This window comes from Bubalus kerabau, chromosome 8, assembly GCF_029407905.1.
Source record: "Bubalus kerabau isolate K-KA32 ecotype Philippines breed swamp buffalo chromosome 8, PCC_UOA_SB_1v2, whole genome shotgun sequence".
NCBI lineage: Eukaryota > Metazoa > Chordata > Mammalia > Artiodactyla > Bovidae > Bubalus > Bubalus kerabau.
In genome coordinates this window covers 15,330,834-15,354,660 of record NC_073631.1, presented here as the reverse complement: position 1 = coordinate 15,354,660, position 23,827 = coordinate 15,330,834, and the positions used below count along the sequence as shown (strand labels likewise).

The 23,827-nt window shown below is 36.5% G+C and overlaps 1 protein-coding gene and 1 pseudogene across 7 annotated transcripts in view; one reads left to right on the top strand and one right to left on the bottom strand.

Moving 5' to 3' along the window:
* Positions 1-23,827, bottom strand: part of PPP1R9A (protein phosphatase 1 regulatory subunit 9A) — a 339,158-nt gene that overhangs the window by 34,540 nt on the left and 280,791 nt on the right. For 5 of the 7 annotated variants that reach the window (XM_055589752.1, XM_055589751.1, XM_055589754.1 and 2 more), the window contains 3 exons: positions 22,685-22,856; positions 1,332-1,489; positions 525-822 (listed from right to left, as the gene is read on the bottom strand). In XM_055589752.1, the coding sequence (XP_055445727.1) occupies positions 525-822; positions 1,332-1,489; positions 22,685-22,856 (628 nt within the window). The remainder of the gene's footprint in view (positions 1-524; positions 823-1,331; positions 1,490-22,684; positions 22,857-23,827) is intronic. The other 2 variants (XM_055589755.1, XM_055589757.1) reach the window with 1 other exon arrangement.
* Positions 10,368-10,462, top strand: LOC129659753 (uncharacterized; annotated as a pseudogene).

The window sequence follows — 23,827 nt, the reverse complement described above, 5'->3', positions numbered from 1 at the left end:
AATTAAAACATACAACTCAAAGGACAATAGTCTATTGACACTGCTATGAAATTCTCGTGTTAATTCTAGGAGCATATTTTAAAATTTATGGACTAATCTTGCTGTATTATCTCTATTATAGATTTTCTATCACCTTCTATGCAATATAAATTACTGTGAGAATTTCTTCTAAATAAAAACCAGTTAATGGATTAAGACCTACACTGTTTTCACCTCCATATATATATATTCTTTTTCTATATGAGTATGTTAGTGTTTATTGAAACTTTAGGGGATGCTATTATCTAAAATCTCTAGGCCTCCTGAAGAATTTCCTTCAATAAGAAACTTGCTGAGGATGTGAAATACTAATCAGACAGGAAGAGATAAAAAGTAAGGGAGTTCTCTTGTCCCATAATGTAAATGGAAAGCAGTATCGATTATTAGCTATGCCAAAGACAAAGGCCCTGCTTTTGTGAGTCACAAATTGAGGTGTTAGTGAAGTCAGACAAAACAAAAGCTAAAAAAACCAAAATTAACAGTACCTTTGTCTTGTAGTATTTTCGTGGTGGTGGCTTGATTGTGGCAAGGCAATTCTTCCATATCATGATCAGATTTTGAAGGAGAGGAGAGTGAAGTGTCTTCCCCAACAGAGGAGGAAGGCTCCCCTTCCGAGTACAGTGGTCCTTCTTGAAATTCAGCTATGTGGTCAGACGAGAGGGGCACACCACCAGCCACTGGAGTGAGGGATGAAGCACCAGAATCTGATTCTGGTGAAGCTCTCAAACCCTTGGGCAGAAGTGATTTGGTAATGTGCATGTGGTTATAGAAACTGTTTGAAGGCTGTTGGTATAAGAGATTATAAAGGAGGTTATGCCACTGATCATCAGTCCATTTGATACTTACTTTGAAATCAGACCAACCTTGTTTTTAGAAAATCCCTATGAAAACCAATTTTTGACGGTTTACAGATGAGACTGCATAGTTCACAACAATGTACCGTATTACCACTGTAGCTAACACAGACACCTAAGACATAATAAAAACAATGACTTGTGCACTAATTATTTACCACCAGGAAAAATCAACAGCTGAATATCAACAGCACCATCAGGAAATATGAAGATATGGATATTCTCTTGGTTGTCAGTTCACTGAGTGAGTACAGAAAGAATTTGAATTATAACGATATATAGAGGTGAATAAGAATTTAGGAGACATAGAAGTGAACTATTCCAGCTGTTTTCAACTAGAATACAGAATCTGGCTGCAGGAAAAGCATTATTTTCAATAAGCTGTAGGAACAAGGATACAGCCCAAAGCCAAGTCAGACAGCGGTCAGGGGTGCTCACCTTTCGCTCCAGACTGTCCTCCCCATCAGTTGAGCTGACACTATCATAGAGTCTTGTCCTAGATGGTCTCTGGCGTCTGTTCTTCAAGGAGAGCTGAGCCCGAGTTTTCAGTACTTTTGAATCCAGGCGCTCTGTCTCTGGGACTGCTTCATTAAAGTCTAAAAATAAAATATTGCAAAATAATCTGTGAAACCTTTGGAGAGGACTAACAAGAGACTATGGACACTGAAAACAAAATATCAAAGTTATCAGTAACACTAGGCAGGAAACGGGTGAGAATCATGGTGGTCTGTCTGGTAACAAAGGTAACAAAGATGAGATTTGGGAGAAATGTACAAAGCCTACAGAAAGAAACCAACACTAAACATGACCAAAGTCAACAACAAAAATCTAGCATTCACAGATCATAAAATCTTCCTATAACTATACAAAGCACTCATTAGTATTTATTTGTTTACATGAATATATGCTGAAGTGTTGGATGAAGAAAGATGTGAGAAGAAGGTGTATCAAAGTTGAGAGTTCTTAGAAATTAAGACAAAAACCTACAAAAGTCAGGTGCCAGGTCAAGAGCAGATAACAAAAGGTGACCATCAGCATAAACTTTCTATAGCAAAAGTTACCAAAACTGTAACTATAAGGACTATACCACTTTGGTCTTAATATTTATATATTTTTTCCACTCAAAACAGAGTTTCTGAAAATTAAGCTTGTTCTTCAACTCTTTAGAAAGCCCAGCAAAGAACTTATCTCAACAGCAAATTTAAGAGAACCGGGGAAATAAAACAATGTAGGCTATCCAAGCAAAACAAAATCAAAAAGCAATTAAACCACCACAAGTACTTAATTTACTAGTATTATGGATGAAGTAGAATAAACTGCCCATTGATAGACAGATAAAGATGTGTATACACACACACGAATATTAATTTCAGTTCAGTTGCTCAGTCGTGCCCAACTAAGTAAAAAAAAAAACCTGACTTTGTGCCACCCATGGACTGCAGCGTGCCAGGCTTCCCTGTCCATCACCAACTCTCAAAGCTTGCTCAAACTCATGTCCATCAAGTCGGTGATGCCATCCAACCATCTCATCCTCTGTTGTCCCCTTCTCCTCCTGTCTTCAATCTTTCCCAGCATCAGGGTCTTTTCTAAGGAGTCAGTTCTTCACATTAGATGGCCAAGAGATCGGAGCTTCAGCTTAAGCATTAGTCCTTCCAATAAATATTCAGGACAGATTTCCTTTAGGATTGACTATTTTGATCTCTTTGCAATTCAAGGGACTTGAGTCTCCTCCAACACCATAGTTCAAAAGCATCAATTCTTCAGCACTCAGCTTTCTTTATGGTTCAACTCTCATATCCATACATGACTACTGGAAAAACCATAGCTTTGACTAGATGGGCCTTTGTCAGCCAAGTAATGTCTCTGCTTTTTAATATGCTGTCTAGGTCGGTCATAGCTTTACTTCCAAGGAGCAAGTGTCTTTTAATTTCATACCTGTAGTCACCATCTGCAGTGATTTTGGAGCCCAAGAAAATAAAGTGTCACTGTTTCCATCGTTTCCCCATCTATTTGCCGTGAAGTGATGAGACTGCATGCCATGATCTTTGTTTTTTGAATGTTGAGTTTTAAGCCAACTTTTTCACTCTCCTCTTTCACTTACATCAAGAGGCTTTTTAGTTCCTCTTTGCTTTCTGCCATAAAGGTGATGTCATCTGCATATCTGAGGTTATTGATATTTCTCTGCATATCCCAGCAATCTTGATGCCAGTTTGTGCTTCCCCCAGCCCAGCGTTTCTCATGATGTACTCCACATATAAATTAAATAAGCAGGGTGACAATATACAGCTTTGTCGTACTCCTTTCCCAATTTGGAACCAGTCTGTTGTTCCATGCCCCATTCTAACTGTTGCTTCTTGACCTGCATACAGATTTCTTAGGAGGCAGGTCAGGTGGTCTGGTATTCCCATCTCTTGAGGAATTTTCCACATTTTGTTGTGATCCACACAGTCAAAGGATCTGGCATAGTCAATAAAGTAGAAGTAGATGTTTTTCTGGAATTCTGTTGCTTTTTCCATGATTCAACAGATGTTGGCAATTTGATCTCTGGTTCCTCTGCCTTTTCTAAATCCAGCTCGAATATCTGGAAGTTCATGGTCATGTACTGTTGGAGCTTAGAGAATTTTGAGCATTACACTTTGCTAGTGTGTGAGATGAGTGCAATTATGTGGTAGTTTGAACACTCTTTGGCATTGCCTTTCTTTGGGATTGGAATGAAAGCTGATCTTTTCCAGTCTTGTGGCCATAGTTGAGTTTTCCAAATTTGCTGGCATATTGAGTGCAGCACTTTCACAGCATCATCTTTTAGGATTTGAAATAGCTCAACTGGAATTCCATCACCTCCACTAGCTTAGTTCATAGCAATGCTTCCTAAGGCCCACTTGACTTCACATTCCAGGATGTCTGGCTCTAGATGAGTGACCACACCATCGTGATTATCTGCGTCATGAAGGTCTTTTTTGTACAGTTCTTCTGTGTCTTCTTGCCACCTCTTCTTAATATCTTCTGCTTCTGTTAGGTCCATACCTATTTTTATTTTTATTAAATTAGGTCCATACATATTATTACTCAGCCATAAAAAATAATGAAAGCTTGCTATTTGCAACAACAGGGATGGACCTAAAGGGTATTTTGCTAAGTGAAGTCAGTCAGACAGAGAAAGACAATTACTGTATGTGTTTACTTACATGTGAAACCTAAAACACAAAACAAACAAACATAACAAAGTAGAAATGGAGCTTTAGACACAGAAAACAAGCAGGGGTGGTGGTCAGAGATGTGCAATGAATGAAACAGGTGAGGGAGATAAGACGTACAAGCTTCCAGTTAACAAATGAATCATGGGAATAAAACGTACAGAGTGGGGAACACAGTCGACAGCAATGTGATATCTTTGCATAGTAACAGACAGTAAATAGGTTTGCTGTGATGGTCATTTTATAATGTATACATATATCAAATCACTATGCTGTGCGCAGGAACTGACACAGTGCTGTAGGTCAGTCATACTTCAACACTCCGGTCCCAACCAACCAACTCAAGAAACTCACAAAAAAGATCAGATTTGTCGTTATCAAAGGTGGGAGTTGGGCGAAGGGGAAGTTAGATGAAGGCAGTCAAAGGTACAGACTTCAGTGATAAGATAAATAAGTACCAGGAATATAATGTACACGATAAATATAATTAACATCGTTGTGTGTTATATATGACATTTAACAGGGTAAATCCTAGGAGTTCTCATCACAAGGAAAATATAATTTTTCTCTTTTTCTTTTACTTTGTATCTATAAGAGGTGATGGATGCTCACTAAACTTAATGTGGTAATCATTTCATGATATAAGTAAAATTATTACTCTGCACACCTTAAACTTATACAGTGCTGAATATCAATTATATCTCAATAAACCAGAAGATAAAAAATACAGTATAAGGGCTAAAAAATTAAAAATAAATATATCCTCTGCAAATTTCCTTTTATTAACTTCTAAGTTTACATTCCAAGTTATTTGCATGCATCTCTGTCTCATTTCTTTTTCTTGGATATCTACTCTCCTCACCATACAAGACACTGATTTTTCAAAGGAACATGTTCAAGTCTTTAAATAAAACATGTCAAAATTAAAAAAAAAAAAAAAAAAAGAGTCATACCAAATGGCTTGGTAAAGGCTAGAGGGAGATTCTGATGTGGTTCTCTTTAGTCCGCCTCTCCCTACCCTTAATCTTGCTGCCCAGAGGCTAAGTCAGGACTCAAAAGTTACCATCTCCAAGGGAAGAGGGAAGGTTACCCATGAACATACTTAGGCACTGGCTGAGGAAAAGTGTTCTCCGGTTGAATTTATTTGCAATGGTACTACTCCTTACATTTGTACATGTAGCCACTCCTTAGAAATAATGAAGTTTCATCATTAATCCTATTTTATCTTTTCAGAATGCCAGTCATTAAATGAAGTAATAATATTGAAGAAATTGATCAAGTGGGTCTTGGATTTAAATTATTAAAAACAAAGCAAATAACTGAGTTGCAGAAAATATTAACATGCATGAACATTAATAGAGTAAAACAATTTTTCACAGTGGCATTACCCCATGAAATTCTTTTTCACAGTATTATTAAGTATTAACTATGCTTAAATATATTCTGTTATAAAAACAAGGAAGCATCTCAGATCGCACCTTTCTTATCAATGGAACATGGTGCTTGGCATATGGTTCTAACAAATAAAATTAAATATATTGTTCCCTGAGAGATACATCCACTGAATAACAATATGTACAGAAAGTTTTCCTTTTCATTTCCTATATTTGAAAGAAAAGTGGATAACAGAAAAGTCAGACCATTCAGGTATATTTAAAGACAGCTAAATGTTTTCTAATCAGTAGTCTCTTTATTTTTCACATGTCAATGGAAAAAAAAAATCCCCTTGATTACTTTAATTTCCTCCTTCTAACAAATTCTGAACTTGCCACTGCCCATTAAGAGTTGTGATCACTGGGAGAGAATCAGCTTTACAAGCTCTTGTTTACATATAAAACATGGAAATACAACATAGAGGAATGCAATAATTTAGATACACTGCTGTACACACACATCTTACAATCTGTCTATCTCATATTTGGATTGCACATTCTATAATCCCAAACACTGCCCATACACCATCTCATTTGTTCCTCACAACAGCTCCAACAGAGTAGCCAAGTATATACAGCCAAGCATATATTTTGCTCTCCTGAAGCTCGAAAACTTGACTGTCTTATCCTTATCCATACAGCTAGTTGATGAGCTACCAAACCTTTCTAGTTTCTTGACTCCTAGGCCACTAGCCTGTGCACTCCAACTTAGCTGATGTTGAACAAATTATTAGAATCAGATTTTAATGCAATGAGAGTTCAGGGTTTTCAGCTGTCAATTCACATATGATGTAACTAGGAAATTCACTTCTCCAACAGGTTATTATGAAATATTATTATCTTTCACATATGTGGAAGCGTATCAAAAAAGGAAGATGTTGAAAACTATAGAAAAATTATTTCTCAGATAATTTCTTCTTTTGTTGGTTTAGTAACAGCTTTGGTTATCCAGTGACAAAAAGACCTAAGAAAGAAGCTCATTCTACTTTTGTGAGCATAATTCCTTGCACGACAGAACCTGAGCTCTGGAGCACCCAGCACAGTATACAACATCCAGGACTGTAGCAGCTACCTCATCACTCGATGCTGAGCAAATAAAGTAAGGGAACATGAAAACTGCTATTAGCAGGGTTGGGAGTATAAAGGTTATCCTGGAACCTTGCTCCATTTCTCTTCAGTAATTTGCCTGGTTCGGTTTTGGACAAACGCAAAATAACAATCTCAGATGCTTGTTTTATCATCAGCTAGCACTGACTGGGTGCAAACCATCGGACAGCACACATGTAACAACATCTATTGAACGTAGAGTTAGCTAAAGCCTGAGAAGCAGGGCTGTAGAGCCATTACCCGAGTGGCCAACCACACATCACATCCAACTGACAATTTCTGAAGGCCTGAAAACAAAGATCCCAGGGTCTCTTTACAGCAGTGATAGCATACAGAAGACTTGATGCCTTTGAATTGTGATGCTGGAGAAGACTCTTGAGAGTCCCTTGGATAGCAAGAAGATTCAACCAGTCCATCCTAAAGGAAATCAGTCCTGAATATTCATTGAAAAGACTGATGCTGAAGCTGAAGCTCCAATACTTTGGCCATCTGATGTGAAAAGTCAACTCCCTAGAAAAAGACCCTGATGCTGGGAAAGACTGAAGTCAAAAGGAGAAGGAGGGTGACAGTATGAGATGGTTATATAGCATTACTGACTCAAGAGATCTGAAGCTGAACAATATCTGGGAAGATGGTGAAGGAAAGGGAAGCCCAGGGTGCTGCAGTCCATGGGGTCGCAAAGGTCGAACACGACTTAGCAACTGAACAACAACAATGGATTATAAATCAGTAATTTGTGTTCCCATCCTGAGGAATAAGAAAATTTTTTTAAAGAAGCAGAAAACCGTAATTCAGCTGAGAACTTTCACTTCATCAACTCTTATGCCAGAAGGAAGTTGGAGAAATGTCCAGAGGAAGCAACTACTAAAGACATCACAGATAATACCCCCCTCAGAAGTATTACAGGGCGTGTGTGAGAGAGAAGGGAAATGTGTATCGGACTTCTGCTGCTGGGAACTAACGGGTGATCTAATGGCCAGCAGAAGCTAGCTTTTTAAAATCATGTCCCGTGAAAATCAGAATATTACAATTTGAACTTCAGGGGTTCTAGCCCAGTTTTCTCTTTCAGGTAGGAAAGCCAAGGCTGAGTGGTCACTGACTTGTCTACTGACCGTATAACACTTAATCTGTGGAAGACTGGATAGAGCGCAGTACTCAGAAGCCTAGCCTCATCCTAGAAAGCCACTCTCAAGTCTGAAAGTAAACTTCACAAGCAATCTTCCACCTTGTTTGAAACCTCTTTTTGGTCTTACTTTATGTTCCAAACAAAAATACCCATCAAGGGCTTATTTGGCCAATTGCCAGAAGGATATTAAAAAAAAAACAACAAAAACTGAGGGATTTTATTTGATTGTGTATTTATCCAAGAAATAAAATCTTTACATGGAAAAATTAGCTGTCAGTTTTGTGGATGATGATGGTTCAACTGGTTCAACATTTCCAAGTTATGTGCTGCTCAGTGTAAGGAGCTGGACACAATGGAGCGACTAAGCACACATGAAAAAAAGCACACAGTGTAAGGGTCTAGAGGGCCATGTTCACCGTCATTCAGCCTCTACAGAGAGCTCAACCAACAGCACGGCGCAACGCTGCTCTCATAGGCCAGGATCCTGGGTTCTTCCTCTGCCCCTTCTCTTCAGTGTTTCTTGTTCTGCTGGCCATTAGCATCAGAGGAAAACTCCCTTTCCCCTCCTCTCCTTTCTTCTCTTTTCTTTCTTTCAGACCCTAAGACTCTGAAACAGCTTATCTCTGACTCAAATGCAGCTAGAAGTACAAAAGAAGAGCAGACAAAGGGGATCAATAAACACAGCAGAAAAATAGAGAAAAGGTATGAAGCAGCTGACAATAATGCAGTTTTGAATGGGTGGGACTTCACCTCAAAATACCTGCATTTTAAGGCTAGCTTCAGTATTGATTCACACTGGAGCCTTTAAAAGAGTTTAATGGATTTGATCACAATTTTAGCAGCTCTTATGAAAAATGTTCTGTGAAATTAGGATGTTGTAGATCATATTATACAGAAACCAGTTCCCTACAGTAATGGTCTGAGTCATTCAGGTTTTCCACTAGATTGATGTTGTTTTTGACATAAATGGAATGCTGCCCATGGACCAGGACCAGACATCAGCAGAGGGAACTGGAGCAGCATAACAATGGGGTCTGTTCTACGTTCTTATGTGGATTATTCTACTCAAAAACACTCGCACCTTATACCACCACCCTGCCTGGTTTGTGCTATTATCAACCAAAATGCTGAGCTTAATGAAGAACTTGGTGGCATCTTTAAACTCAAACAGTATCTGCGTATCATTAAGTCACTGCAAGTTCACAAAAGATGGGCCCATAGGGCTTTGGGTTGGTACATATCGTATCAGAGGTGGGCTTATGTACTTCAGAGAGATGGTGTGAAATAGTCACCATGAGAGGAGACTTGGGGTTAGTCTTCCTTGAATAGAATCCAAAGCAGAGGCTGTCACTAAATTGGGCAATTTATCTAATTGCTCTTTCCCTCAGAATCCTCAGCTTCTAAACAGGCATGATGATAACAACATAATAAAGACTAAATGCATTAACACATATATAAATGCTTGGAAGAGCACATAATAAGCACTTAATAAATGTCTTTATTTACTGACATACAAAAAAAGATTAGCAAGATACTCTTAAGTGACTGAAGCAATTGCAGAACAACATGTATATCCATTTTAAATATTAAAAAAACAGCAACATAAAATACATTTTCTAACAGTAAATATGTCCATATAGTTGCATAGCAAGTGAACTGAAAAGATACACTTCATACTGATAATGGTGGTTGCCTTCAAAGAAGACATTAGATTTGAAGAGGCTGGTCAACAGGTACCTCAGTCTTACTTGTAATGTTAAAAAAATTTTTGTGTTAGATATTTTATAAAAATCTATACATGAAATGTAATTAAAATTAGCAAAGAAGAAAAAGCACACATTTAGTATATTTTCTTTTAGAAACATCTTAATTTCATTCTAATCTGATAGCTCTAGTGTTCTAGGACTCAGATGTTGATATCAGCCCAGGATACCCAGTCAAAGTCCCCGTGACCAACAGCCTGCCCTGACATGACAAGGCTGTCTTTCATTACATACATGGAGACTGTTTGCCTGCTTGGCCATTTTACTGCCAGATGATTTGGACTAAAGAGTACCCTTTAGCTTCCTTCCAGCTACTTCTCTGTTTTAGTGCTGTAGCGGAAGATGTACTGAATCAGATATGGTAATTTGAGGTCAAGTTATACAACTTCAGCTCACCTCATGATAGCACTTTGGTTAGGAACCCACCCATAAGCAACTCTTACTCTACACTCTATTAATAGTTGATTTCTTTACAACCACCCAAAACCTGACAAATTTTATACCCCAGGTAGTATTCATCAAATTTTAGGAGGCTGACTTGATTTCTTACCCTTTTAGATCAATCAAAAGATTACTGTTTCCTAATTTTTAATTAGGTCTGACTTTATTGTTGTATATATGTTATTTGCTCATCTTTGAAAAATATTGAGGAATACTATTTACCTCTTTATCAACAAATACAATCTCAAAACTATCCATATGATCTTTGAAACATAATTTGGCTATTTGTTTTAATGTAGTGATTTTCCAGTACAGTCTGGTATTTAACTTAGCCTTCTTCAGTTTATGGTCAATCTACACTCCTATTCTCAGAGTAGAGAAAGGTCCAGATTTTGCTGTCCGTATCTTTTAAGACTATACTTTCAGGGGTCATTTCTGTAGTTCATATCTCAGGAATGACTCTTTAGAAATGCCACTAGACTAGCCTACCCATAGAAGAAGTGGCTATAAGTTAGAAAAACAACAACAACAAAAAAAACTGTATGAGCTATCCTAAATTCCACCATATATCACTTGAAACACTTGAACAAGTTGCTTGATTCTGAGAATATAAAGCAATTACAGAATTTAGATTTAGACAAGGCATTTCAATATCTTAGGACTCCTTCATTGTCAGCAGTCTTTAGACTTTGACAGAAAAGATCTGCATTACCTAAAATTTGAATAAATGTTAAATCAAATCTGCAGTACATCATGAGAAACTCTGGGCTGGAGGAAGCACAAGCTGGAATCAAGATTGCTGGGAGAAATATCAATAACCTCAGATATGCAGATGACACCACCCTTATGGCAGAAAGTGAAGAGGAACTAAAGAGCTTCTTGATGAAAGTGAGAGTGAAAAAGTTGGCTTAAAGCTCAACATTCAGAAAACTAAGATCATGGCATCTGATCCCATCACTTCATGGCAAATAGATGGGGAAACCGTGGAAGCAGTGGCTGACATTATTTTTCTGGGCTCCAAAATCACTGTGGATGGTGATTGTAGCCATGAAATTCAAAGATGCTTGCTCCTTGGAAGGAAAGTTATGACCAACCTAGACAGCATATTCAAAAGCAGAGACATTACTTTGCCAACAAAGGTCCATCTAGTCAAGGCTATGGTTTTTCCAGTGGTCATGTATGGATGTGAGAGTTGGACTGTAAAGAAAGCTGAGTGCCAAAGAATTGATGCTTTTGAACTGTGGTGTTGGAGAAGACTCTTGAAGAGTCCCTTGGACTGCAAGGAGATCCAACCAGTCCATCCTAAATTCCATCAGTCCTGGGTGTTCATTGGAGGGACTGCTGTTGAAGCTGAAACTCCAATACTCTGGCCACCTGATGTGGAGAGCTGACTCATTTGAAAAGACCCTGATGCTGGGAAAGATTGAGGGCAGGAGGAGAAGGGGACAACAGAGGATGAGATGGCTGGATGGCATCACGGACTCAATGGACATGGGTTTGGGTGGACTCCGGGAGTTGGTGATGGACAGGGAGGCCTGGTGAGCTGCAGTTCATGGCGTCGCAAAGAGTCAGACATGACTGAGCGACTGAACTGAATACTGAACTGAATAAATCGAATCAAATGGGCAAACTGGCTGGGAACTGCAGACTTCTCTGAGTAGGACTATGAAATCAAGTGCAGAACTTGGGTCTAGGAAGGCAGATTATACGAATGTCCTTTTCTTAACATTCTAGAGTCTTTGACATGACAATAAACAAGCTTCTGTGTTCTTACTCAGGGTCTCCTACAGGTATCAAAATTAGCTTTTCTGTCAAAAATCTCTAGATATGAGTAATCACAAGCATGCTAATTAGGTGACTCCCCAAATTATATATTTGATGCTACATCTTCCTTGATTATAGTATGGAAAGAATACTATAAAATACTACATAAAATCTGAATAAAATTCAGATGTGAATGCCTTTGGTAGATTTTATGCCTTTGGTAGAGAATAACCTGTTACCTGAGATGAGAGTTGTTTGCTTCCTAAATGGGAAAGTATCTTTTGACTAGAGGAAAGACTGAGTTATGTACGGAAGATTTAAGAAAACTTAAAATTTACAATATGTATAAGAATAATAGATATGTATAAGAACTTCTTAAGTACTTGAAAATATTGTCAGTTGCTAATAGTACATAAAAAGGAAATCAAATATAACAAATTTCATAAATGCAATTTAAAATGTTTGCAGATGTTCAATTAGCTAAGTCCGTATATAGGAACTAAATATTCAAAGATCACTTAGTATTGATTTGCAAATCAAATTTAAAAACTGTGTTTTTGATAATGTAACTTGAATAAATCAAACATTAAAACCACAATAAAATCAGAATGACTTTTTGGTACCCCTAAACTCTTCTGTTTCATCCAAAAAAAAAAAAAACCTCACAAGCAACAGAATTTTTAGTATACCTACATTCTAATGTTTCCTAACTTTTTTCATAAGTGGAATTTCCTATAGTTCTCATAAATAATCAGGGCCAGTATTGAAGTAGAGCATTACTTCATGTCCACCTACAAGAATTCAATTATAATCTGATGCCTGTGCCCCACAGTAACAGAAAAACTTTAAGGCACTGAATCTTTATTGGAACAACATGGTTGGCAGATTGTTCAGAACCATGCATACAAGATAAGTTTCTGGTCCCAATTCTGGAAACAGCTGTTCATTTTTTGAGTTTTAATTCTCTAGATGCTATGATCCCATGATTGATCCTGTTTACCTCTTGGCTGATGGAATAAATTTCACCTTAAACAAAATCCTGAATAATCCACAGGAACCCACTGTGCACACTACATATACAAATCACTTTGTGCACTTTCTACTTTTATATCCCCCCATCCAAACTTCCTATTCTTTTAGTCATCTTACCCTAGCATAACCATATGGCGTCTTCCAAACTATGTAACTATGACTCCATGGTGAACCACATTATAAAACAAAAGAAACATTTCAAAACACAGCTATCTTGTATAATTTCCTTGAAAAGGAGTTATATTCCACATTTGGGTCAAAACTGTCCTTACTTCCAGAAGATCACAATCTACCTTCTAGTTCAACTGGCTCTTGAATTTTACTCAAAAGCCAAAATAAAATAGGAAGCAGCTCACTTTTCTTAAAATTAACAGAAAATTACTAAGCTTAAGCTCATTCTGACAAAAATCACTTGCTTTCTATCAAAACAACTCTAGCTCTCTTCTAGCACTCATATATACCTCAGAATGACTGAAGGGTCTGCTGACTTCTGTGAACTTATGAAGATGCAGTGAGAAATATGAACCAAGGAGAGTTGCCATTTTGCAACTCAATACCTCCTTTTGAATGCCTCGTTGATTTGGCAACAAAAGTCTTAATGGCTTACACGTAGACAGATGCAAAACTCGCACAAAACTAGACAGGCAATTTAAGTGCTTTGCTTTCTGGGTAAGAGAACAGATTTTGGCTTTAATTATATGCCAGGAAACAATCAATAAGTATTGATTTCTCACTTATTTGGCTTGTTCATTAAAATTTTCCACAGTGATTTACTGGGAATGTTCAACCTTTAATTAGAGCAAATCAATAATATTTCATGGTCAAAATTACTTACTGGGGATTAAAAGTTACTGAAAATAATTTGTTCAGGAAAAATGAAAATTGTGAAAGTATACCAAGAAAAGATATCTATATGCATGATAAAGAAAGCTTGAATCTCGCTGAGAATTCTCCCCTGCCTCAATTTAGAACTGAACAACGCGGCAGCGTGGAATAACCCTCCACTGCTCTGCGTCTCGTGCTCTGGGACAGGGCACTCCTGATAACGGAGAACAAGCGTGCACTTTCCTTTTATTATCTTGCCGTTTCATGAATTCTGACTTTAATTATGGCTTTAACTTTTGTTTAATATTCTGGATTCCAGTGCTCAAAGTGAATGTTTAGTGTATTCTCAGACTCCATCAGGAAATAAATCAGATGTGGTGATAGGAGTCTGGCCTGGCCTAGAATCCACAGGTATCAGAAAAGAGCTGCTAACAATGAGGACTCGGGGAAAAGCAGAAAAGACAAAGACAACACAAGGTTACAGCCTCAGCAAAAAATGATTTTCTGGAGGAGTCCAAAGTCTAAGAACTTTCTTATCAATATAAATGTATGGCGGATGCTGACTTTTTCTTTTCCCTTAAAAATCTTAAACTAGTATTTATTTTAAGCCTAAAAAAAAACCTTTGTGGTTTTTCTCATTCTCATCTTTTAATTATGCTACTTAAATTTTTTATATTTAAAAATATTTTATTTAAGCAAAAAAGTATACCATCTATATAAGTCATATAGAGATAGGAGAGGGAACAAGACACTTATGTACCTACTATTGAGTCTAAGAAATAAAATTATGACTTCTGAAGCCCTCTCTATGCCCTGTTCCTAGGTGTAACCCTTGGTTTTTTTTCTCCTAGTTATTCCACAAAAGTATCTCTAAAGAATATATTGATTAATTTTGCTTGTTTTTTAAACTTTACATACATGGTAATGAACTGTATATAATATTCTTCAAATCATTTTTCTTTTTGTCTGCTCAACATTATGTTCAAAGGTTTGGATTAATTACCTTTTAACTGTAGCTATCATGAATGATGTTGCTGTGCATTTTTGAATATGTCTCCTGGAACACAGCAAGAATTTCTGGAGAACACTCATTTACACACAGAAGTGAACATTCTGGGCCATAAAATTTGCATGTATTCCATTTTACTAGATAATTCAAATTGTTTTAACAAAATAGTTGTATGAGTTTTCCTTTTTTCCCCTACATACTAGCTATCACATATTACCATGAAACTTTATCTTTGTCAATCATTTTATTCTTATTAATAAGGTTGAACATTTATGTTCACCAACCTTTGGGTTTCTTCTTTTGTGAACAGATTGCTTATGTGTTTTGTCCATTTTTCTATTATGTTAGTTGTGTTTTTTTATGATTGGGTAAGTTTTAAGTATATTGTGTTATTGGTATAACAATAACCATCTTTTTTCTTAGTTACATGGGCTATAAATAGCCTCTCTCAATTTTTGGCTTCTAAGTTTTACTAGTGTCTTTTCATAGTCAGATTTTCTTAATATTATTGTGCTCAAATTTATCAAATTTTGCTTATGATTTGGAAATTTTTGTATTAAATAAGATATCACATGAGCATTCTCCTACATTTTCTTCTAAAAATTTTAAATGCTGCCTTTCATTGTCGAGACTTTAATCCATTTGAAATCTATTTCACGAATGGTATGAGATCAGATCCAATTTCAGTTTTCTCTTGAGTGGTCAATTTTTCCAGCTATCTGTTGGTCCATCCTTTCCCCACTAAGCTGTCATGTCTGCTTTGTATTATTCTCAAACTAACATGAATGGATCAGTCTGTTTTTGGACTCTGTTCTGCTGCACTGGTCTACTTGTCAGTTGCTGAGATTACACCACACTGTCTTAATACTGTTGCTTTACAATGAATCTCAGGAACTAAAAGAACAAGTTCCCTCACCTTGGTATTCTTCAGGAATATCTTGATTATTCTGGGCAACAAGTTGTTTGTCCACCTACATTTTAGAAACAACCTGTCAAGTTCCGAAAAATCACCTGTTCAAATTCTGATGGAAACTGCATGGAAATATATAGATTAGTTTGGCATAATGTCATTTTTTCAATATTGAGCCTTCCTATCTCTTTTGATTCATACAGGTCTTCTTGAATGTCTTTTCACGGATCTTGAGTTTATTCTGTTAAATTCACACTGGATACCTTATATTTTTTTGTTGCTATCATAAATGGTAGCTTGTAAAAGAATGTTAAATTCCATAATTCTGATGATCTGAAGACTCTTGAGGTTTTCTTATGTATTTAATTTTATTACTGGTGAATAATGGTAACGTTGCTTCTTTTCATTCCTTGTATCTTTTCTCTCTTATCTCTTATCTTGTCTACTTCTTGATAGGACCTCTAGGACAACATTGAGTAGATGTGTAATAAACAGTTATGGTGAAATGTTAAAAATAGTCTTCATTTTAAAGGGAATTCTTGATTTTAACATTTCACCACCAAACATGATAACTGACAAAGACTTGTTACCCTCATATAACAAGAAAGTTTGTATGTATTTCTAGTTTAAGAAACATTTTATCATGAATAAGTGCTCAACTTTATTTAGTGTTTGTCTTCATCTAATAAGATGATCATATACATTTTTCTTCTAGTTAATGTGTGAATTATATGAGCTTTCTAATATTAAACGAACTTTGTCTTTCTTACATAGACACAGGTGGTCATGATAATGTATATGAAGATCTTCAAAATGTATATCTAGATTCAACATTTATCTTTGTGAACAAGTAGTTTGTTTTAAATAAAGAGAATTCTGACCAGTTAGTGGGTGTTCACTCTGCTCATCTGAAAATACAGGAAGAACTCTATTCCGGAACACAACTGTGTTAGTTTAAGCTGCTTAAACCTGTATTAACCCTGTATCCAACCTAACTATCAACTACACAGATATATACTACATTAGCTATACAAAAAGATATACTCACGGCATTTACCAGGGAGTATAAACTTTAACCGTCTATAAAAAGCTCACTAAGCATGACACTTGTATAAAAGAATGCTTTTTAAAGAAAAACAAATCTCCAACTCTTTGAGAATATTTATGAAATCTTTACTCAGTAATGCAGGTCACACTCCAATTATGGAAGATATTTTTTATGCTTAACTATGGTAGGGACTTGTTCTCAAACAAAACAAGTCATGACTTTACATGGAAACAACACATAGATTATTTTTAATAAAATGAATCCTGGTAATAAAATTTGTCCATTCGATTTCAAATATTGGTTACAAGATATAGCCACTGATTCTTTCATGTTTAGAAATTCTTTGTCATTATTCAAAAAATTGTTTTGAATCATGAAAATAAACTTATTTACAAACAAAACCCCCACAACAGTTGAGTGGGAACGTCTTAATGAAGAGTCAATCCATCTTCTCCAGCAAATATTCTAAATTTTATCTATAGGTATTCACACACAAAAAAGAATAAAGTTAATATAGGAAAAAATAAATAAGAAAAGAAATTCCCATTTGATTAATCCAAAAGAAGGCAAGAAAGTAGATAAAAAGAACAAAGGAAGATTTACAAACAGTAAGATGTTAAATTTAAACTCAATGTATCAATAAATAAATAAATAGCAACTTTCTAAAGTTGAGAAAAAAATTTAAACATAAGATCGAGACTTTAATAAAAATAGGCAACCATCCATTGTTTACAAAAGGCAGACAATTTGTAATAAAAGAATGGAAAAAGACATCTCACAGACACTAAAAGAAAGATAACATAGCCCTTCAAATATCAAACAAAATCAATAATAAGGTCAATTACTAGAAATAAAGAGGGACATTTCCTAATGATCAGAGGTCAATCTACTAACAGTTATTTACTTTCCTTTGCTCTTCTTGATAAAGACTTTATTTAAATATGAGTGAATTATCAAAAAATGATTCAATTCAGAAAAATCAGATTCAGTGCAAACCAATACGCTAACAACTGGGTCACAACAAGCAAGGATAGGGCCAATGACCAAAGAACTGGCTTGTGTGAATACCTAAGCAGGCTCAGAGACTTATGTCCATAAGTCCCAGGTCTTCAACTTACTGAGTTCAGGATTCAAATGTAGACTACTATCTTAGAGATCTACTTTTAAGAAATCTTGGGCTTTAATGCCAACAGCCAAACCATTTTGTGGAAAAAGACTAAGGGAAAGCAGAAACAGCAGGAAGGTATTATTTTCTCTAAGTTATTCTTAAATAACCTAAAAGGTAGCTAAGAAATATTTGTATTTTTAAAGATCTCAGAATTGACTAATTAATTCCAGCCACAGTCTATTACGAAAGTGGCTTCTCTGGTGACTTAGATGGTAAAGAATCTGCCTGCTAGGCGGGAGACCTGGGTTCGATCCCTGGCATGGCAACTCCCACTCCAGTATTCTTGCCTGGAAAATCCCCACGGACAGAGAAACCTGGCGGACTACAGTAGATGGGGTTACAAAGAGTCGGATATGACTGAACGACGAAGCACAAGACTTTCCTATAATCTGCTATCTTGCAATTTAAGTCGTTTTCTTCTTGCACAGTTTTCCTTAGAGTTAAGAAATAGAAAGTAACTAAAGGAACTAAGGATAAAATGCTTTATATATAATATTCCATGTTCATACTTTGGAGAAGATAACATTCAGTGTTATTTAACCAGTGGTCTACTGGCTGAGTAGATGGGTATGAAATAAAACAAGTATTTGGTAGTAATGCCCAAAATTCAAAGGGATCCTTGAATCACACTTACAAACCTACTAGTGACCCAGTTCCTGTTATGCCTCAATGCTATTAATGGTATTGCTTTGGATTTTCTGACTTCTTATGATTTCAGCCTTTTCTGAAGGCAGAGTTTCCATCAGTTGTCTAAGAGAAGCAGCGGATTCCAAAAAAGCAGTACAGTTCAGCTGCATAGTTAAGAACATGGGCTGTAGAGCTGGATGAGAACAGCTCTCCTGCTCACTGAGCATGTATGCTGTATCCTTCATCACTCAGTCGTGTCTGATTCTTTGTGACCCCCATGGACTGCAGCCCACCAGGCTCCTCTGTCCATGGGGATTCTCCAGGCAAGCATACTGGAGTAGGTTGCCATGCCCTCCTCCAGGGGATCTTCCCCACCCAGGGATTGAACTAAGGTCTCTCACATTGTAGGCAGATTCTTTACCGTCTGAACCACCATAGTGAGCCTGGGCAGAGGGCTTAATTTCTTCACATACAGTTTCTGATCTGTAAAATGGGATGACAGCAATACTATTCTTAGGGCTGTTGTGAGAATTAAATGAATTATTATGAGTAACTTAAAGCACTGCCTGCCCTGTAGAACTATTGCATTGTTTCCCAGAAATATTTTAAGTGAAGTATAGTTGATTTACAATATTGTGTTAGAAAGTATTGCTTATTATCATTATTGTTGATTTTGCAAATGTTATCTTTTTCCATTAATAGAGTTTTTAATTTCTAAGAAAAAACAAAACTGTTAATGGGTCACAATGCTTATAGAATTAAGTACAAACTTTTCTTCATGCATCCAAAGCCTACCTTTACTCCAAAAATACCCTACGACACACCTTGAATGTAAGGTCCCACCTTTAACATAAGGTCTCTGAATCAGGAAAAATTATTCTAATTTTATTCACTTTTTTCCCATCTTAAACCTCCCTCTCCATCTCTTAAAATGTTTATATTATCTATTCATTTCACACCAAACCTTTCCCTGGTGGCTCAGTATTTAAAGAATCCGCCTGCAATGCAGGAGACCTGGGTCTGATCCCTGAGGAGAAAGAAATGGCAACCCACTCCTGCATTCTTGCTTGGAGAAGTCCATGGACAGAGGAGTCATAGGGTTATAAGAATCGGACACGACTCAGCAACTAAACCAACCAAAACCTTCTCCTGCCTCATCTGGAATACCTGGAGGCTCAGGAAGAGCATGTTATTTAAGTGAGTTTTTTTAGGGAATTTAATTAAACTACAACTACAACTCTTCCTTCTACCAGGATCTCTCCAACAAGCCTGTTCTCTACTCTTTTCCTAATCCTGACTTGAACATCTGGGTGGCAACAGACATTTCTCGTCACTTCAGGGCCTCTGGATACAAACTGGAGAACTCTTATATAGACCAGCATTACTCAGACACTAAGAAATCACAAACATGAAACATGGCAGCAGGACAAAACTGTCATTTTTCACATCCTGAGACACATGTAAACTAGGACCTGCCAGACATGCTGGTGTAAACTAGAAGTGCTTGAGTCTGTTGTGTCTCTTGGTGAAAAAAAACAAAACAAAAAACTGTTATACTTGCTTTATGTACTTCAAGAAAAAAGTATCAAACTGTGTTAAATAATATGTTTGTATACATAATCTGCCAACTTTTTTTTTTTTGCTACATGGTGCAGCTTGTGGGAAGCTTAGTTCCCAGACCAGGGATTGAATCTGGGACCCTCGTCAGTGAGTGTGAAGAGTCCTAACCACTGGACTGCCAGGAAATTCCCAATATGTCCACATTTCAATGAGATATTTCAGTAGGCTTAGTTTATAGAAAAAGCCATATGTATGATGTTTGAATAGAAATTGAACTGTGGTAAATTTCTGCATGATTTGAAAAATGGTTTTATCACTCTAAATATGTACAATAATTTAATAAGAGAGTCACACAATTAATCCATCCACAGTTGGGAAGCTTGTTCCTAAAAGAGGATGAGTTCTTGAGAACAAGTGACTGCTTACATGCTCTTTCTTTCCTCCTCTTGCTTTTCTGCTTCCTTCACCCTCTCTTTCCTTTTCTTTCGCTATTTCATTCCAACACGGTTTTTCACTGACCTGTAATTGATAATCCTTTTGCTTCACTGAGCTGACTCAAACCCAAAAAAATGCTAAACCACTCTTTCTATCAACAAGACTCCAGTGCTTAGAAAACAAATGAGAGCTGGACAGTCTACAGGAGGTGAGGCGACAAAGCCCTGCACCTCAAGGGTGAAAACTAGCAGAAGCGACCTCCACTGCTGTATCTGTCCTGGGGCAAAAAGGTGTGTGCTTGGGGGTGGGGTGGCAATTAAATGCCAAATGACCTGTGTTTGGTCCGCTGCTTTACTTCCTTTTCTAAACCTCCACGACTTCAGCGTTCCCTAGCAACAGAAGCAAAGGATCAATTTAGAAAAGTGCTTTCCAGAGCATTCCTATCTAGCTACTGACCAAGCCATTTTAGTTTATGTGATCAAGCAATTGAAATTCAAGGAGATTTATCGCTGACTGTCCTCGGCAGCAAAACTGGAAGAGGACCGTTTGATATGTATGCTGCTAATGTCTGAGATGACTGATTCCACCTCTACCGCACAAGCACGAATTGGTTTCAGGGAGAATTAGTAGTCTCTGCATTTCACCGGGAACCGACAGTGTTGCTAGGGAAACTGATAATTATGTGGCAAAATGGAGGGTGTAGGATAGAAGAAAAAGAAGAAATGTAAGGTTCTGAAGAAATGTAAGGTTCTGATCCAAATCAACATATTAACAATAAAGTATGTTGATCTTCTGTAGTCACATAATTTAATAAATACTGTTAATTATATGTTTGACAAGATACTGATTTCTGAACTAAAAGAAATTAATCAGACGTTGCAAAGTCACTGGTTACTGATAATATTTTGTGTATGGCACAGCAGGAATATATATTTATTATAAAAACTACAGTGAATCTGAAGAATTAAAATATTCAAAAGAGTGGAAAAAAACACACTGATTTGATTTCCATTTTTTAAGAAAATCAGCTTACAGAGTTTCAGATATAAAAATTGTAACTCTATAATGCTCTAATAAAATTTTTTTTTTCATCTCAAACACTGTTTAAGGGGGAGAATAAAGAAGTGTTGCTATTTTTATATTATGCATAGTAAAAAAAAACCAGCCTAGAGAAGTTGAATGACCTTCCTGAAGTCACACACTTCTTCAGTTAGTGGTAATGTTGGTGCGAAACACTTTTCTTTCACCACTGGGAGGCATTATTTACAGACTATGTCATAGTAAGGGAAAACACAGCAAAAGGATGTAAACTTAGTGAAGAGACTCAAATCTCTAAATATTACTTCAATTTTAAATGAAAATTTCCAATACTTTCATTTTTAACAGCTAAGAGTTTAGTTCTGAAAGCTAATGATATGATATTAAAACTTGCTTATCCAGAAAATCTCATTGGAGACATTGTAATATGTGTGAAAGAGCATCAGAGAATCACATAGCTCATTAGTGACCTCAGTTTTACTGCATGTCAAACCACTGCTTGTGAGTTGTCAGTCCCTTCATGACAATGCTACGGCGTGACAGTCTTTTATTTTCACTCTTTCTAACATCCACTAGGTAGAAATTTTAAGAGATGAAATTGAAAGTTTTATGTCTTCCTATGTATTCATGTTAATAAATTCTTAACACATGTTTAAATTTATAAATATACTACACATATTAAAGCATTCACATTCTTATACACGCAATCCATGTACAGATGCGTTGGCGGAAGAAAATAAGTGATTCATTTATGGTTGGTATATGAACAAAGATCATTTCCTTTATTAATATTTTCATTATTAATAGAAAATGTTTCTAGTGTTTTGGTCTGATTTGGTCTTTGACAGGAAAGAATGAGACATATATACAAGTCATCAAGGTAAAAGCAGAAAACTATACAGAACTTCTTAACTCAATGAATTCTAAATGATGGAAGTGGGCAGTCAGCCTTCTGATGTTATAAAAAAGATCTTTACTCTAGGGACTAAAAAATCATAATCCTTAAGCAGTAACTCACCCTAGATGGGATAAACTATCAGTTTAAGGCAGTTCATTAAGCGTATCAAGTTTATGTGGTTTAAAATTAGTATCTGGCTTGTCAAACTTGAAATTTTGTTGTTTGTTTACTTCAAAGATTTATTTTTGATAAAACAAGAGCAAAATGATAGGTTACTATTTTGACAAGCCCTTTCTTCTTTCCCAAAGCAGGAAAGCTTTTGCACCTTTTAAATCTCTGAGTAAAACAAAGAAGAATGTAAGGCCAAATTTTATAGCTGTTAAAAACCATTTTTATGGTTAGGTTGAACAAACCTTGACTTAGGCCATCTTGACAAGATGTCTGCTTGATATCCAAGTTCTCCAAGGTATCTCCTTTAGAGACCTCACCAAGAGATGTCCTTCTCTCAAAGATGTTGTTGTTGTTGTTAACTTGAGTCCCATTTTGCTTCAGTAGCCTGAACACCTCAGCTTCCAAATCTCTAATCTAAGAGAGAGGAAAAAAAAAAAAAAAAACACTCATAAAACCATAAAGCAGCACTCTTCTTCAAGCACTAGGCAAAACTACCCTATTATTCTTTTTCTTTAATTTTATTAAAAGGTAGTTGATTTACAATATTGTGTTAAATTCTGCTGTAGAGCAAAGTGACTCAGTTTTATGTACATATGTATATATACACGCACACATGTGTGTATATATATATATATATTCTTTTCCACTATGATTTATCATGGGATTCCCTGGTAGCTCAGTTGGCAAAGAATCCACCTGCAATGCAGGAGACTCAGGTTTGATCCCTGGGTCAGGAAAATCCCATTGAGAAGGAAATGGCAACCCAATCCAGTATTACCTGGCAAATCCCATGGAGAGAGGAATCTGGTGGGCTACAGTGTATGGGGTCACAAAGATAAATTCTATGATTTATCTTTTTATTATACTCTATGATTTATCACAGAGTATTGAGTATAGCTCCCTGTGCTATACAGTAAGACCTTGCTGCTTATCCAACCTATGCATAATAGTCTGCATCTGCCAGTCCCAAACTCCCAGTCTTTTTATCGCCTCCCCTTAGCAACCACAAGGCTGTTCTCTATGTCTGTAAGTCTTTTTTTATTTCATAGATATGTTCATTTTGGTAGTATTTTAGATTCCACATATGAGTGATATCATATGGTTTTTGTCTTTGTCTTTGACTTATTTTGTTTAGTATGAGAACCTCTAGGTCCATCCATGTTGCTGTGAATGGCATCATTTCATTCTTTTTAATGGTTGAGTACTATTCCACTGCATAAATGCACCATATCTTCTTTACCCATTCATCTGTGACAGACACTTAGGCTGTCTCCGCGTCTTAGTGTCTGCAGTGAATCATCCTGACATGGACACAGGGGTGCGTGTGTCTTTTCAAGTTAAGTTCTGTCTGGCTATTCTGTCATCCAGTGGCTCTGTGCACAGGA